The following is an 18,911-nucleotide window of genomic DNA, read 5'->3' on the forward strand; positions in this document are numbered from 1 at the left end:
AAAAAAGAAATGCTACTAGTTTGAAAGTTAAAGGACAAACAAGCTTCATTCAGCCTGCACGCTGTCCTGGAACGTGTACAGCTGATGCTGTGGAATAGTATTTTGTGGAAATATTGAGAAACCCGCAGCACACCACTCCCACTCCCAGTGAGGATGTATGTCAGGTGTGTACGTACATGCTGGTTAGAGAAAGGTGAGATTTTTCCTTTTGGGGGGAGGAGAACTGCTACTGGAATTAACTGTGAATCTTTGGTTTGTTAGCTGATGAGGTTTCTGTTGTTCTTTTAACCATTTTTAAATGTGAAAAACTGCATAGGCACACGTTAAAGACACTCTTCAACTGTGAGACACATTAATGTTCTGCCTTTTTTTCAGGGTTGGAGGGAAGAAAATGGCCGACCTCCATTTGTACCTTCCCTCCTTCCTGTGTGGTTTTACCCATTTCAGTCCCAACTTGTTTCCCCTCAAGGGCAGCCTGACATAGCATCAGGCAGAACAAAACTACTTTTCCACTCCCATGATGTCATCCTCCCTTCCTCCTCCACCTCGTCGTGATCCTCCATCCTCATCATCATCGCCATCACTCTTTTTTGTTTTTTTTTGTTTGTTTTTTGTTTTTTTGTGTGTTATTTTGTTTTGTTCTTTTTTGGTAATAATTCTCTTCCATCTTCAGTTAGTGTTTTCCATTTGTTGGAACAGTTAGGTGCAGAAAAAGGTTTTCTTTGGTTTCGATTTGTCAATAAATAGAAAAAGTCCCAAGTGTCCATTTTTTAAATTTTTAAATCATTCTTAAAGCCTTTGGCTTGCCTCTAACCTGGCCGAGACTCAGCCTGGGTTTTCTATGGAGCAGGGGCTGCTGACTGACACTTTTCCTTTGGTTTTGTTTCTTTTTTTGGTTTGATAGCTTGAGTGACAGATGAATGATGAGGTGACTGTGTATGATAAAGATGTTAAAACTGAATAGGAGGTGGTTACAGATGAGCTTTTGTGGGTGCGGTAGTATTTACATCATGTGTAAAGGCTGTAAGGTGTGATGGTGTTATAATGAAATCAGTGTTTGTAGTGTGATTTGGTGGTGAGAGAGGCTTGGTGAAGTATATGGATGCAAAGACAGTCATAGAGACAGGCAGAGAGATCTTGTGTCTGTCTCTCAGTCCCCATGTCTGTTTGCAGCCCATCTTTTTTACCAAGCATCCTGTCCTACGCTGCAAACAAATTCCATCTTGAGCTTCATCTCAAGTTTTGTCCTCAAAATAGGAGTTTTTCCCTCTAAAAACAACTAACAATCTTCTAGTTATTAGTGGCAAATTTTTTATATTATAGCTGAGTTTCAAGTCTCATCTTGATAAAGTGTTTTCCCACAGTTTGAAGTCCACATGTGACTGGAGACTTAATTAAAATAATTTGTTTGCAGCGTTAAGACTTAGTTTTCCAACCCGCTGACCCTCTGGAGGAGATGGACCTACCAGGCATCATCTTTAGATTGTCCTCTTTAATTATTACAAAGGCCCTGATCCGCCTGGGCAGGTCAGTTCATCCTCCACAGGTTCGGAGGGTTCACTGGTTCGGCTATAGCGTCTTTCAGTTGATGCTGTGGGAGTCTGTGGTTTGCTTTTTGGGATATCTGTGATGGCAGCTAGAGGCTTCCAAAAACCATCTTAGGTCTACACCTGGATGTACAGTAAAAGGTCAAATGTGCGCAGGTTTTAACTGAAAACCTCTTCAGTAGTGATAAGCCAACAGTCAAAAATGGATAAAATAGGCACAAACTCGGGATGGAAGAGTTTGTTGATGTGACAAGGGGCTTGTTTTAAATTAATGTTATGATTTTTATGCCATAACAAGGAGCAGTCACTGATAAAGCCTTTTCTTTCTGTGTATACCCAGGCTGCATTTGTTGTTTTGTCTCTCAAAGTGAGATGTTTCTGTAGAAAAACATTTGTGTTTGTGCATTAAAAATGATGCCTTCAGCTTGTAAATCTCCCTTTATCTCACCACCTCATGGACCACAGACTGGGCTCTAATTGTTAAAAATTTCAGTTACAGCTTTTGTCATCAAACACCAGGTTTGAGCAGTGTAAATAGCATCTCTCTTCTAACTCAGACTAAAGATTGTGCTAATGCTAAGATGAAAGCGCACGGTTGATGGATGAGTTACCATGGTAACACAAATGATGGGTGGGTGAAGCCAGGGTAAACTGGAGCTTAGCTTTGGTTTAGCTGACAATGTTTTGGTCAGGGTCAGAATTTGGGACAACCTTCCATAAATGATTCTTTAAAGATGTGTGTGTGTGTGTGTGTGTGTGTGTGTGTGTTTGTGTGTTTTTGTGAAGCATGTGTATTTGCTTGTAGGCAACAGTATGTATGTCATCATGTGTTTGTACATTCGCAAATTACATTGTGTAACAACAGATGCTGAATGGATTTCAGCCACTGTGTAGAAAAAATGGCATCCTGAGTTTTCTAAGATGTGAAGACCACTCGGCTTGGCAGAGAGCTCCGGTTCTATTGCAAAGAAAATGTGCTTCAAGATTGTGCTCACGTGTTTTACATAGTCACGTTCAATAACTAACACTGCCACTGAACGCTAAGTATGCTGAGTAAGCTTATAATTCATCATGTCGGCTCAAATTATGAGGAACGTTGCATGTGCCTTTGTGGACGTTTGTGTGTAGGTGTGTGTGTGTGTTTGTGCTTGCATATTTTGCCATTTCCTAACTTTACAAATCCTCACTGCTGTGAGGATACTGTGTGTCAAATTATTGGTTGCTCTTTGGTACAAGAGTTTTGACTAAAAATGACAGAAATCTCATCCTTTTGTAAATGAAAGATGGCTAAAGGCTAAAAGGTGACTAGACAATAATCCACCTACCACCTGGATCATACAGTATATACTCCAGAGATTAACTCCAGGTACATTGTGTGTTTCCTTTTCAAAAACAGTATAGAAGAGTTTGAAAGCAAACTCTTCTATTTTGATGTCAGCAACAAAACCGGACGTTTAATTTTTAGTTAATGTTTGTGAACCAATAGGTTAAAGAGTGCAAGGCCAAATTAACACATATGTTTTTTCTACATCACCCTGCCAATAATTAGCAGATTATATACATTGATCAGTTGAGCCAAACAGTGAACCCTCAACATACTGAGCCATTGTATATTTGATAAAATAATCTTGACACAAAATCCACTGGAACAAAATCAAGGCTAGTAAAAAGACCCTGTGCTAAGAGTTTTTAGTCAAAAAACTATTTCCGAGGTCAAGAAATAACTTTTATATTCAATCACCCCAGTGAAGAGATACCGTTTCTTTTGACCAAGGAATCCTTTTTCACCCTCTCATCTGTCTTTGGTTTGATTTAGAACGGCCATTTATCTTCACCTAAGTTTGTCTTAAAATCACAGTTCAGCTATGGCAGCTTTGTAAATTTGGCTGTGAAATCTTTGTATCCCAACTTCTAAAGCTGAAAGTCTTACTGTCTTTGGACATCTGAGGTTCAAAGTACCATCTCATCCTAGAGCTTCTAGCACATTCTGCAGTCATAAAGCTTTCTTTTGTTTCTTGTTTGGTTGGTTCCTAGCTTATATTGCATAATAGAAAACGCACATCGTCTTCTGGTCTTTGGTATTTGGGCTAGCATGTCAGCTTATCTCCTGCTAGAGACATCAACAGTGAAAGTCTATGATTCGAAAGTTTGCGCTCCCCCCCAGTGAGGTTTGTATGTTTTATAGGTGAGTTTACCCTTTAGCTCCTTTATGGATTTGCAATGAATTTGAAAAAGGCGGTTTGGCTACAAACAAGTCGTCGCAGTGAGCAGCCCCGCTCTCAGTTTGTCACCCTCGACAAAAGCAAAACAATAAAATGTAAAAAGTTTGGTTTTACTCCTCGCTTCGACCGGACAAATCCTTGACCCACACCCTCTACCACTCAATCCCTCCCTGCCCCACCCTAACCCCTCCCTGTCACTTCCCTCCCCTTTCCTCTTCTCGCCATCTGTCATCATGCTTTGGTACAAGTGCTGGACGCCGAAGATTGAGCGCCGGGGCTGGCTCCTTCATCTGTCCATTTGTCCAGGCTCCGGCGACGGGCATTCATGAAGAAGTTGCTGACGGTGGTGAGTTCAAGGCCCAGCTGTTGTGAGATGGTGAGCTGCATCTCCTTGGAAGGCCGCTTATTCTCCTTGAAGATGGCCAGCAGGGTGCGCCGCTGCAGGTCGGTGAAGACCAGCCGCGACTTCTTTGGTGTGTTGTTTCGTTCTTTCACCGTGTCCTGCTCCTTCCGTTTGCACGCTGTGAGGAGGGAGGAACAAATGTCAGGAAGGAGAGGGAGAGAGAAGACAGTGAGGGAGATGAGAGGATGTGAGAGGAAAGGATGAGGAGGTGGGGTGAAGAAGAGAGGAAAAAGGATTTAGCAATGCCTCATATGAAACACAAACAGAAGGTCTTGTTGACAGATATTCTTATTCCTCTGTACATCTGATACCAGTTTACCTGCTGTTTGTCTGAGCTGAGCAGTTTGTCATTACTTTATCAACAGATTCAAATTAGGAATGTGCATGAATAATGAATTATTTGATTAGTTATATGGGATGGAGCTGTCTTTCCTCAGTTCTACCAGCACAATGAGGAGTCATTTACAAAATTGCAACAAAAATGGTTCCCTCACTGGTAGGTCAGATAGTGCACAATGAGGAGTCATTTACAAAATTGGTAGGTCAGATAGTTTTTTTTTGGTCTGAGTGGAGGCCGTGTCACAGCGATGCAATTAAGTCACGACTAATCAAATATTCATCTTAGATTGACCTCACAAAATAATTCTAATGCCCATCCCTAATTCATGAGAGAAGTGAAATTTTTGATGACGTGACGTTTAATGGTGAAGGTTTGGCATGCTGTCACCCCTAAACTGTTTATTTCAAACAAACTCTGGTGCTTTTGCTTTTTCCTGTTGGATGTTGTTCAGGCCGATATGAAAGCTGTATACTAAACCAAATGGAGACCACATGAAATGGGTCTTGGGCCAGTTCCATGAGTATAAAGTTAAAAAAAATTAGCTACTATTCCATCAGAAAGCAAAAAGGAAATAAAACAGAGACTGTTGTGTACTTTATTGTTTAGTGTACAATATTACGTTACAAGACACCTGTTTTTGGCTCTGTTTTTACAGGTCTGTCATTGTTTATAACATGACGACCAGTGTCTTCTGCTCTGTCCTAGACAGTGAGTAGGAGGAGGAGGAAGTCTTGGTGCGTTTGATTTGATTACCACTCTGAATTAAGTATGCACAAGTCAGAGCCAGGCTGATCGATAAGAATCAGGTCAAGGACTCAATTCAGTAACAAAACTATTATGTAAGGGGAAACTATCCTCACTGTAAACACACACACACACACACACACACACACACAAACAACAACAACAGCCTCTACCTAACTACCTCTCAGCCTCTCATCACAGCGTTTAGTGACCTGACAGCAGATGAAAGATTTCTGTCTGCCTGCTGCTCCCTGTCATGTCTCATCATAGGTGGTTATACAGAATGATAACAACACATGAAACATTCGAACCCCAGACGACACTTTTTAAAATGAAAATATTCAGTATATCCTATGCATCATTCAGCCAGATACTGGTATGTTTGGAAATGTTGGTATCTCTGCTAGAATTTAAAATAACATTTTGTGGGTTTGATGACAAAAAAATGCCATAGGGGTGAATAAGTAAGAAATAAAACTTCTTAGTTTGATTTTAGGGAACTTTTAAGGAAAAGAATGGTTAAAATCTGAAGTGTTTCTATTGGAAGTCAAAGAAAGAAATACATGGCTCACATATAAATACAATTGACCCTATTTTTTATCACAGTAATTCTTCTTCTGGTCTCTGCATAAATGAGTGAAACGTTGTGAGGAGTTATTGAATTTTAATCCTCCACGGAGTCGAGTCAAACTGTTGTGGCTGTAATATCATTGGTAACTGACAGGTGGCACTATTGATCTGTGAATATGGGTGTAGTGTGTTGTGTGAGACAAAGAGGAAGGACGGGTAGGTAGGCTATGCTTTGAATCATTTGGACCATCAGAGAACAGAGAAATTAAGCTGTCCATAAAACAACTGCATCAAAATTTTAAATCATGATTATAAAAAAAAAAAAAACCGATGCACAACCTCCACACGTGGCCTCATTTAAACCTGTTTTCATTTAACCAGTTTTATAGAGTTTTTAAAAATTATATTACTGTGCCTTTTTATATCAGTTTGCTCCTAGGTGTGTTTTAAAGAACTGTATTATTTTGTCATTGCTGTATGTAAAGGTGCTTTCAACTTACATTCATTATTAACAGTATTATATTAAGGCAGCACAAACATGAGCCCAAAAATGTGCAACAGTTCTGTTTTGTTTATTCAAAGTCTAAACTAGAGACAAGTCTTGGACTTTGGACCTGACTATTTACTGGCTGATCTTTGTGATAAGATACCTTACTGTGAGCCAACAGACTAATGGGAGGACTATTAGATTAATAACTGTCACCTCACAAATGCCCAAATATTTCCACTTTATTTATACTCGGAGGGAGATGAAAAGTAACTATGTGGAATATTGAGGTGCTTTCCTGAAAAAATACAAAAAAACAATGTTAATACTAAAATCTTAATACTGCTGAATTTTACTGTGTCTGTTACTACTGCTACTATCACTGCTTTTGCCACAACTACATTCATTACTGCTGCAGCTAAATCTACTACACCTGTTACCTGACTACAGGAAACACACTGCTGCCTGCCACAGCTAATCAGCTTCTATGTCTATTAGCATTGCCACTATATTATTGCAACTCCTACTACTGCAGACACCCGTATAACACCTGTGTAAAAGCTCAGTCCAGCTAGTGTCAAAATAATCCATCCACTAGGCTTTTACTGTGAAATTTGACTTGTGTACAGCTTCAGGTTCTAAAATGGAGAGAGAAGTCTGTCTTCAGCTTCATAATAGTAATAATAATAATAATGATATCATCAGGATGGTTATCAAATTTAAAAAAAATAATATTTAAATTAATAAAACTTAAAGGCGAATTCAAAGAAAAGCAGACAATGAGATCATAAAACACAGAGAGGCTCAACACATGCTCCCATGCTGTATAACATGTATTTTGGTGGATGGTCATAATTTCATCCTTGTAGGTGGAAAGAATGAACCCTTAAAATATAGGAAGGCAGTGCCTGTCTGATAATTGTGGTTATATAAGGGATTTTCTTTTTTTATACACAGCAACATTTAAAACTGGTCAATAAAAAGTAAGAAAATAATGAAATACTATTTTTAATATTGTAAATAAATTTCAAGTGTACCCCCACCCCCCTCCTGTTTTCTGCTTACTGTAGCTCGGTGAAAAGCAGCAGCAGTTCACCCCCAGTTCACCCACAAGGTTTTTAAAATCAGAGACATCTTTGTGAACCAGGAGCAATGAGAATCAGCCGCCACCACACACAAACAGTGTCTGCTGTCAGTGTTGAAAGAGCACGCTTGAGTGATTCAATTAGACTTTTTTCCTCTGATCGAGGTTACATTGAGCATCAAATAAGCAACTATATTATTTAAAAGGGGCTAACCAGTTTGACGAGGGGCGAGAGTAAAGACGGGGATTGAGAGTAAGTAAGGGGGAGGGGTGGGTGTTCTTTAAAGGTAAGGGCTGAATCAATAGGATGAATAAAGCAGGGCTCCTCCATCTTTCATCAGCTCTCAGTAGACATCAGTGTGTGGCTAAATGCACCTCTAACGGCAAACGAGATCAGCAGAAAATATAAAGAGTCACTCACCTTCTCCTTCTGTTTTTTTTCTCTCAGTGTAATTCATGTGACACGCTGCTCCGTCGCAGTGTTTGTCTCTTTCATGATACACACTCATAGTAAACAACCACAGTCATCACTGTCATTAGTGTGATCAGCACTTGTCATGACATCATCAGTATCTGAATATCCATTACTGAAACCTTCACAAAAGGATCTGAGCACAAGGTTTGTCATAATTGTAGTCACCTCTGCAGTCATCACATGATAATATCTACTGTAAATTAGAGCTTGGTAGTGAACTACAATGCTTTTTTTTTGATATGCTCAAATGTGTCTCTAGCATTAAAAACCATCAAGACGAACGCTGCCATCAAATCTCTGGTGGGATTGTTTTGTGTTTACTACTTCAACAGACAGTTCCTGGTTTAAATTATAATTTTGGCCATTTCATACAATATCAGAGATGTAAAGTTCTTGCTTCCGTTGGTTTCTTTAGTTAAATGAAAATCAGGGTTTTGTAGAAACACATGAATATATCTCAGAATAAGGTATCAAAAGCCCTTTTGGCATCAGTATCAAAACACAGGTATTGTACACAGAATGAGTGCAGAAATATTTGAAAGGGTACCCAGTCCTAATCTTAAAGAAAACTCATCACAGTCACAGCCAGCTTCGGCACAATGACTCGTAGCAATATAATGATAAAGTAATTACATGATTTTCATTTTGGGAAACGTACTGAAGATGAATATGGATCTCATGACTGATTATGGCACTGAAGTTACCTTACCTTAGATGCAGTTACCTTACTATAAAGGCTGGAAACCAGCCTGGCTCTGTTGAGACTCACTAATTAGCACATTGGAGCACACTTACTGTATATGTTAAGAGAAATGTAAAAAATAGCTATTTGTGGTTTTGGGGGTGGGAGTTAATTGTTGGAAATATTTCTTGGCGAACAACAGCTGGCCCTAGTTAGTGTGCACACTTTCTTGCATCACGAGGTTGACAGGGTTGGTAGCATTGTGCCAGTACTGAGAACAAAACCCTTGATCAGCAATCTGACTAGAGATAATGCACAGAAGTACTGGGCGGATGGACGTATTGTTTTTGTAGAACAAAATTTACATCACTTACCGCCATAAAATCATAAATGACATTTACATTATGGCTTGTGTTGAGCTAACACAAGAAAAACTACATTGTGTTAATGAGCGAGCTTTAGAGGTGATAAAAGGTGTTTTCATTCCAGCAACTGCACTGTCATCAACTTCAAAATCCTTATCACTCAGTTAATCACATCATCATCACAACTATCTTTATTTTCATCCCAACTAGTTTCATCTCTGTCATTATGCTCATCCCCACAATGATCATCTGTCGACCGCCTCACCAGTGTAATCATTCCGCAATCAAACATCAAATTATCCATCCATTATCTGCTACTTCTTCTTCAGAGAGTACACCCCAGATAGTTTTTGCTTTTATATACCGTCCCAACCTTTTCTGATCCATACACAGTGAAGAGCTGGGCAGAGTGTGGCGGAGCGTAGCAGACCGTAGTAGAGCACAGTGGAGCACTACCATAATACTGTAGCTTTAAAGATCAGCTTTGGCAACCCACCGCAGACCTTTTTTAAACTGCTGAAACCATTTGAGGGTGAATGCCAGGTATATGTGTCCAGAAGCAAGTCTGATACAGCAGTTAACCACATCTATTCAGAAATACAATGGATACGTTTTAAAAATACAATCAGCTGTTCACAACCACTGCTTACAACAGGTCAATACGGCAGCTGAGAGGTGTTACCGCACCTTTTAAAGCCTTTTCTCTATTCCTTCATTCATTGAGGGATGACTCAGGTGCTGACGCTCAAGAGCTGGTAACACACACTGCAAACATATCAGTGTGTTATACTGAGGTTTTAAGAGTCAAGGGCTGCTGAATGTCAATACAGACATCAAGGTAATGTTTTATTGAAACAGCCATTTAAAGTGAATATACAGAAGCAGAGAAGACAGAGAGCGGAGAGTCTAGGGAGGGCCAAGTGAAATGGAGAAGAGGGTAATGGGGTAACGGGCACGATGAGGAGAGTGGATCATTCATGTTTCCCTAAAGCATTCTGTGTTCTATTTTACAGTATTTGTGGACTGCAATATAGAAAGTTTATTTAAAGTAAAAGTTTAGAGAGGGGAAGTGACTGAGCCAGTGGGCTTTGGTTTCATCTTACAGACAGGCGGAGAGAGAGAGGAGAAAGTGGAGCTTTGCAGAGTCATTACAGACTGTTTTCATCCTCACCACGGGGATAGATCACAGCTTGGCAGCTTTAGCGTGACAGCCTCCGTCTCCGCAGTGCCGTGCATGTGTCTTGTTCCAACAACAAGAAGTGGAGCTGCTCGTAAAATAGTCACAACGTTATAGTAAATAACAGCTTAGAATACTGTATGAACTCATATAGTAAGGGCTGAACCAAGACATAGAGCCAGAATCCTGATGTCACACCATGTCTAGTCACTGTTTCATTAGCTTCTGTTAACATAAAAAAATCCACAGTTCCCATGAAGTTTTTCCACGGCGTGAACACCATCCCTTATCCATGGTGCTCCTTCCCATCCATTGTTGTAGCTTGCCACTCAAATGACCTCAGTCTGTCAAGCTGCTGACCTGTGTGGGCAATGGCCATGTGCGAAATGGTGTCAGTTAAAGGATATTACCATCCACGTTTAGACAAATGGAGGGAACCACACAACACTAAGTAAGGTTTGGTTGTAGGGGATTGGGTTGTCCAGCAGAACATGAATGTTCTGGTTCCCCTTTAGCTCTCACTGGAGGAGCTACTGACAAAAATAAAGGGAAAAATTATGTTAAGAATTATGACAGCTCAGAAAACAGAAAAAAAGTGTTGCACGAGCCCAAATATTGATGGCTTTCCCATTTAAAACAATCAGGATGTGCACATAATAGTGTTTTATGATAGCTCATTTGAGGAAACGTTTTATAGCTGGAAATGAAGCAACCTGTTGTAAACCAGTACATTTACTGTTTAGAAGTATAGCTGCCTGTGGCACATGTCCTTGTGTTTCTAAAATGTTTTTGCCACACAGCAAACTTTCTAATTCCATAATCATGTCACAATAGAAGTGGTGGAGATGTGTCCTCGGCTGGGATATGCACAAAGGTCCCCCTCACACAAGTAATGTTAACATAAAAAATGTATTCTGTAATATGCTAAGAGGGAAGTTTCCTTCTTAAGATAGTGAACATTTGTCTCTTTTACCATTTTCTCTCTGTCTGCGATAAGCCAGTGGGCAAGAAGGGGTATTGAGATGAAGGGGTATAGATTTAGAAGTAAAGACAGATTGAGATTAAAAAAGAGAGAGCAGAGAGTTTGAAGATCAATATGGCTGAATATAAAGCCACGGATGTCTGTCAGGACCTTATAGACTCAGACTTCATTCTGTAAGAAAAAAGGATTTACAGCACAAAGAGCTGCCTGCTGTCAACTGGAGAGCGCTATCTCTTCATCGGCCGTCTCCAGTGTCTCTATCTGTCTCAGACATTTTGAGTGTCATTCTGTATTTTGCTGATTTTTCTATTTCTGTCTTTCACCACTATTTCCTCCAACATTTTTTATCTTTTCCTTCTTCTTTTGTCCATCTCTTCTATCATTGTTTCTTTGTTATGATCTTTTATTTCTGTCTCAGTCTGTCATGCGGCTTTCGCCTCTTGCTCGTTTTCTCTTTCAACTCTCTCTTTTGTTTCCATTATCTCTTTAACTGTCCTCCGTTGTTTTCCTTTCCTCTCTCATTCTTCTCCTCCATCTCTTTTCTTTCTTCCTGTCTCCTTCCCTCTGCCTCTCCACCATCTTCCTGTCCCTCCTACCTTTCTGTCTCCCCTCTCCCTCCCTCTTTCTTTCTTTCTCCATGTCTCTCCTCTTCCTTCTCTCTGCCTTTTTTATTGCACCATTACCACTTAAGCCTTGGTATCCATTACACAGAGGGCATATAAGTGCAGGGTAAGTAGTAAAGTCACCCTTCAACATACACTTCAGTGCTTGTGTGTGGCGCCGCCCTTGGATGCTTCGACACTCCATCATGAGCTGAGCGATGTTTGGATAAAATCGTTAGTCAGCTGTGATATCTGTGCGTGATGTCGTCATGATGTCACAGGTGACTTTAAATAATCACAGCTGTCACTTAACCTACTGTCTCAGGCTCTGAGTAGTATTTTTTAGTGTAGAGCGCGTAGTCTGGTAGTGCTGACACTTAGTCACATGAATTTCCTGGGTCAGATGATGCTGAGGATCTCTCCAGAAATTCACATGTGCAAAAGGTAAAGGACAGCAGCCATTAGTATTTTATTCTCCTATTGCTTGAGAATAGTCTTTGGAAGAAGATCAATTCACAGTGAGTCAGGAATCCCTTAAAATACCATTTATCCTAAAGTTTTCATTAATATATATTAATTACTGGATTGCACAGTAAAGTTTTAATGGGTTACAGGTTAACAGGTTAAAACTCCTTAAAATTTGTCCTAATTTGTTGCTTAAAAGGGCCTTATTTTTTTTTAGCTAATTATGATACAAATTCTGATATTTTAATAAATTAATTTGGAGATTGACCCTCATTTTGAGTTGAATCATTGTATTTGTTTTGCTAAGCCATGTTAGAGTACTTTGTCTCTACAAAGATGAAATGTTAATATAAACCAAAAATATTACAAACACATCCCACATTTGAATCATGCATCCATATTGTAATTTATGAGCAGTGTGGGGAATACCTGGGGTGTGCCGAAAACCCAAATCTACACAACCACTGCATCACCAAAAAAGAACAGATAATTAAATGACCACCAAGCAAAGCAGTTTTTGAGTTTTCAATTTCCACAAAGTTTTGTAGCCACACAGATACACACATACTGACATGGCCGCCACCTACACACATGCTCAAAATAGGGCTTTGAAAGTATTTAACGAAGCAGCGACTCATGCAGCCGACCATGGAGCACATTTGGCCCAGAGACTCTGGTACAGCTAACACTGTCGGCTCTGTCGGCACAGGTGTTGACTGTTTAGATCAAGATCAAAGATTTTTATTGTCAATTCACTATATGTGCAGGACATACAGAAAATCGAAATACCGTTTCTCTCTCACGTCTCCCTGTTGCTATGTTTTATTACTGTAAAATGAAAAGGTCTAAGGGACACAGTGCGTTACTGGCTCACTGACTTTACAGTGGCCTCGGGTTGTGAGTTATTGTGCGCTTCTTTAATGTGCATTTCTGGTCATGGTTCACAAGGTTATACGAAATGACACACCTTACTGTATATCACTAAAACCAAGTGGAACATCATAACTGAGTGGACTGATGGCAGACGCTATGAAAACAGTCTGCAGACTTGGTGAGATGCTGACGCTCAGCATGGCAGCCAGGCACTTCATGCATCTCAGCACTTAAACTCACACCGAGTATGCAGAGATGCACAGCATTGTAGCACTTAGCAATCAGCACAACACTATGAGTTTGTATGCGTGTGTGTGTGTGTGGTTGTGCTTAATGCACCACAACGTTTTCCTCCTTCCTTTTTGAGGAGATAACCGGAAATGGAACAACAGACCAAAGACACTTTCTTTGTCTTCGTATCTCTCTCACACAAACACACATCCAGTTGTAACTGAGCCCATGAATGAATCTGTAAGAATAATCATCCAGTACTGGGTTTATGTTTATCATCTGAGAAATAAGGTATCACTATCTTCCCAAGGATCTTTTTTTGTTTTGTTTTTCCAAATAACCAATTGTTTAGCATCTGAACGGTTTGAAGCCAAATCTCAGAGCTCAGGCGACCGCTGCAGCTATGTCATTAGACCAGTTCCAAACTAAAAATAATAAATAAATAATAATAAATAATGAAACATGGAAAAGAGAAAATAAGTGACAATTCACTTGATACTTGGGTTTGTTTACAATCTGACTCAGTTGTTGTAACACCTCAAAACATTTAGCCTTGGTGTGAATATGAGGGGCCCAAGGGTCTTTTACAGTATAAAATAAATAAAATAACCGTTTTGCGTTATAGATACATCACATATATATATATATCCAGAATGGATACATTTGTTGGTCTGATTGTACGGAGAAATAAAGAGGTACAGAGAGAGAAGGTATTCGGTGTGTGTGTTGCTGTATCTATCTGTGAGTGTGTGTGCAGAAACACGGTTTATCAGTGTATAATCTGTATGTCCACACGGTCCTTAATGACATCAGCGAACAAAGGTCTCCCTACTCTCTACTCGTGCACACACACACCCCCACACACTGTAATGTCCACCAGGAGAGAGCAGCTGACCAATCACAGTGTCTGTCACTGAGCTGATGAGGAAATGACCTCAGAGGGGTTTGATGTCATCCTTCTCTCTTTCTTTCTGTCTCATTGTCTTTTTTCTGCCATTCGGCACTGTTCAGTTTTCATCTGCTACTCTGCAGGTTAGAACGTTGCTAAACAAACAGAAATTTATAATAAACCACAGCAACAACAATACCAACATCAGCTGTTAATCAAATTAAAGCGAGATGTGAGTTTTTTCATCTGTGTGTTGTTAATACGTGCATTTATTTAATTGAACAAAACTATGGTCGACCCTTTCTGAGCTGCATGAAACAAATCTATATATGTTGAATTAACGTATGGAGGGGACTGGGAGAACAATTTGACCAATCCTCAGAGCTGTGGTGCCTGACCTTCTTGGCTGCGACCTCTAAAATTCAATTTAGTAGGGGTGTAATTTGTAAGCAGTTCAACCAGAACAGTGATTTATCCTTTCCTTCCTTTCATCTTTGTTGTTTTATTAAGTTTAATTTTCAGGTACCATGTGTAAAAAACAATTATGTAGCGATGGGCTTGATCTGATCCTATATCAGTATCCAGTCTGATATTGATGTCACTCACTCATCAAATATCAAACGGACAGGGCTGAGCCATTTACCGATGCATAGTTCAGTCCACAGCTTGTGCTTGCCGGACCATGAACTGATGGTAACTTAACATATCTAAAAAGAGACATATAACCATCCATTCCTCATCTTACCATAAACCCAAACTTGAACTAAACCATTGCATTTAAAGGAGTATTTATTCCTTTTTTTTTTTTGCTCTCAAGCCTTGTCCTGTCCTCATGTGGACACATAGGGGCTGCTGTTCTAGACAACAAATCAAAACATTCAATCCCCCTTGGTGCCACTTGGCCAGGTGTGCCAAAACCTATTATACATTTCGATATTGAGTAGAAAATTGTCTCAAAGTGAAATTGCAACATAAAAATACAGTGTGTAACAGTCTTCTACACTTGTCTTCATCCATCCATCTATTTTCTAAACCGCTTAGTCCCAAACGGGGTCACAGAGCCAATCCCAGCCGGCTGCGGGCAAGGGGCGGGGTACACCCTGGACAGGTCGCCAGTCCATCGCAGGGCTAACACACAGATGAACAACCACTCACACACACACACAATCACTCCTACGGGCAATTTAGAGACACCAATCAACCAATGTCTTTGGACTGCGGGAGGATGCTGGAGCACCTGTAGAGAACCCATGCAAGCACGAGGAGAACATGCAAACTCCGCACAGAAAGGCCACGGGCTTGGACCTGGAACCGTCTTGCTGTGAGGCAACAGTGCTAACCCAGTGCTGCCCACTTGTCTTCATCAGATTACCAATTTAGAGTTCTTCTCAGCTCTGCAGAGCTTTTCAACTTTAGCTCATTGTTTTGTTTTCCTGCAACTTTAGAGTGTTCACTCCCACCAGCAGACTGCTGTATTCAGTGAAAACTCATTGTACGCCAGCAGCCTAGCACCAAATAACAGACAAAGTTCAGACAGAAGGCAGTACATTCCTGATAAAGAACCAGATATTTCCCCCATTAGTTGGTGGAGACCAAAAACAGAGCTAAAGAGCAACTATATGACTTACAGTCATCAGGTGGACAAAGTTGGGTACAACTCCAAATAAATACAAAACCTGCCCCCTATGTGCTAGCTGTATAGGCTCAAAGGACTAAAGAATATACCAGTCTTGTGTTTATCATTTGTTTCTGCCCTCAAGTTGACAAAAAAGGTAACAAAAGGTAATAAATAAGGAATAATTTCAGACTCACCCAAAGTATTATGGAGACTGTAGAAGTGAAAATATTTTTATCCCAAACCAGAACTATTAGTCTCCAAATCATTTTTACTAAGGCTTTGAATGTTCCATCAACATGGTTTTCATATCCCTGGAACACAGATAGTCTCCTCTATACGTTTATATACAGATATGTATACTGTATGTATACGTGCAAAAAAAACAACTTATCAGACTGACCAAGAACATGTCAGTTGATGATATTTCTGTTTAGCCTGAATAAAGCAATACGTAACAGACAGTCATGGCCAAAAATACTGACACCCCTGTATTTCTACTTTAACTCCCAGAAAATTACTGCAATCATAAATTCTTTGGTATTCTTGTGTTTTTTTTTTTCTTTTGTTTGCATTGGAACAACACAAAAAAGCAGAAAAGGACAAATCTGATCTATTCCACACAGAACTCTAAAAATTGAACTCAACTTAATATTTGGTAGCACACCCTTTGGACAAAATAACTGAAATCAGTCGCTTCCTGTGACCATCAGTGAGTTTCTTACATCTCTCTACTGGGATTTTGGACCACTCTTCTTTTGCCAACTGCTCCAGGTCTCTCAAGTTTGAAGGGCTACTTCTCCAACTGTGCCTGTAGGGCACCTTGAAGTTGTTCGGATCCGCCATTCGAACAATCCTTCATTGCAATCTGTCATCTACTTTTCTTTTTCGTCCGTGTCCAGGGAGGTCAGCTACAGCACCATGGGCTGTAAATGTCTTGACAGTGTTGCACACAGTGGACACAGAAACGGCCAGATCTCTGGAGATGGACTTTGAACCTTGAGACTGTCCATGCCAGGCATGGGCAAACTACGGTCCGTTAGGCTTTTTAATTTGACCCGCCAAACTTGTCCAAAGTATATTATTAAATTATGTCATCATTAAATCTCATTTGTTTTGCCTTTTCCCTGCAATTCCCGTGTTTCCCCGGTAGATGGTGCACTTTAGACCTCTCTACTTCACTTTTTCGCTTTGCTCTTTGACCCCTTCTGTGAAAATGAGCGGATCAAAGAAAAGAAAAGTGGACAGCGAGTGCTGCGTGTTTAATAAGGAGTGGACAACAGCTACTGCTCAGAGGTTGATGGCTAATTTAGAGACTCAGCAAAATTTTTTCACCAACAAACTGCGATTCAAGAGTCAAGTGATTTGTTGGGTTTTCCCTCGGTAATAATAGTGATAACAGTAAGGTCTAGACCTTACTTTGTAAAGTGTCCTGAGACGACTTTTGTTGTGATGCACTATACAAATAAAATTTGATTTTATTTGACTTGACGTACCAAGGCAAGTTTTATGCTGCCAATCAAACTAGCAAAGGCTAGCAAGCCTTTCTCCGAAGGCCAGTGTTGTACCCGGTACTTTTTACCATACTGACTCTGAGAGACGAGACAGTCCAAGTAACTACAAAACAGTGCTGATTTATTCCATGAACACAGGTAAAATTAACATTACACGCTCAGGTATCTTGCACCTCCAAACTGCTCGCAGGCAGATGTAAGATGAAAGACCCTGAACCCACCAGGCCTATACATTATATCCCCTCGGTTGGGCTAGCCCCATACTACACAGAAACGTCAACCGAGACATCTCTGTTGCCAGCTTTGCAGCTGGCTCTAGCAGTAGTCAAAACATGAAGCAAATCAATGTGCGTGTGTGTGTGTGTGTCTGTTGATTAAGGGGTGTGTAACTAAAAACATTCTCACGACCTCTAGTAACATGTCATGACATTAAACATAAGAACATATTATGGCTAAGGCTACAGTTATACCCGTCATAATAATAATATTAAACACCCTGTCTGCTGACAGTCATCAACTCTTCTCTCTAGTTATCCTTGACCAGATGTACCCTGTAGAAACTCATAAGCATGACTAAGCATTTAACTGTCTAACTAGACATCCTATCTAAACATTTCTAATACATCAAGTATCTATCCAATTTCTATCTGACTAAAAATACCTAACACCAGTTTTTGAGAGAATGCATGGTAGAGACAGTAGGTCTCTTATGTCCGGAGAGCAAAGGCAAGTTTGAAAAGTGACTCGTTGTGTGGAACTGATTGACAAAGATACTGTATATGCAGCGAGTTCAACAGAAAGGCAGAGTCCTTTAAGTTTTATTCACTAGCACTGGATGAAATTAACAGCATAAAAGACACTGCTCAGCTCCTAATTTTTATCCGAGGGATTAACGGCAGTTTAGAGATAATGGAGGAGTTTTTGGCCATGGAGTCGCTGAAAGGGAATACGTGAGGAGAGGACTTATATGACCGGGTTTCTGCTGTCAGAGAGAATGAAGCTACCTTGGAGTAAACTTGCCAATGTCACCAGGGATGGATCACCAAATTTAACTGGAAAAAACATCGGGCTGCTGAAAAGAATCCAGGATAAATTGAAAGAGGAAAACCCTGACCAGGATGTTATTTTCCTTCACTGCATCATTCATCAGGAATCACTGTGTAAGTCTGTACTGCAGCTTAATCATGTCATGAATCCAGTTGTAAGAGTTGTTAACGTTATATGAGCAAGGGGACTTCAGCACCGTCAGTTTGTTACGTTCCTGGAGGAAACCGATGCGGATCATCAGGACTTACTTTACCACTCTCGTGTCCGTTGGTTAAATTTGGGCAAAGTGTTACGCTTTGGGTTTGCTGTGGACATTTTTCACATATGACTGAGCTGAACGTGAAGCTACAGGGGAAAGATCAGTTTGTGCACGACATGTACACAAATGTGAGAGCCTTCAAATCCAAGCTGATCTTTCACTAATTTTCCCACACTAACCATGCAGAAAGAGGCCATCCGAAATGTGAAGAAATACAGCAAATCACTGGACGACCTGCACAGAGATTTCTGCCGTCGGTTCTCTGATTTTGAAAAAATTGAAAAGTCACTTCAGCTGGTGTCCTGTCCCCTGTCACAAGACCCTGAAACAGCACCACA

At 40.3% G+C, this 18,911-nt stretch overlaps 1 protein-coding gene across 1 annotated transcript in view; it reads right to left on the reverse strand.

Annotated features, from left to right (window-relative positions):
• Positions 1-3,972: 3,972 nt before the first annotated feature.
• The window catches only part of onecut2 (one cut homeobox 2), a 29,543-nt gene continuing 14,604 nt past the window's right edge, over positions 3,973-18,911 (reverse strand). Inside the window, exon 2 of the mRNA XM_020601141.1 lies at positions 3,973-4,290. Within this exon, the coding sequence (XP_020456797.1) occupies positions 4,001-4,290 (290 nt within the window). The 3' untranslated portion in view covers positions 3,973-4,000. The remainder of the gene's footprint in view (positions 4,291-18,911) is intronic.

This window comes from Monopterus albus, unplaced genomic scaffold (assembly GCF_001952655.1).
Source record: "Monopterus albus unplaced genomic scaffold, M_albus_1.0 scaffold50.1, whole genome shotgun sequence".
Taxonomy (NCBI): Eukaryota; Metazoa; Chordata; class Actinopteri; order Synbranchiformes; family Synbranchidae; genus Monopterus; species Monopterus albus.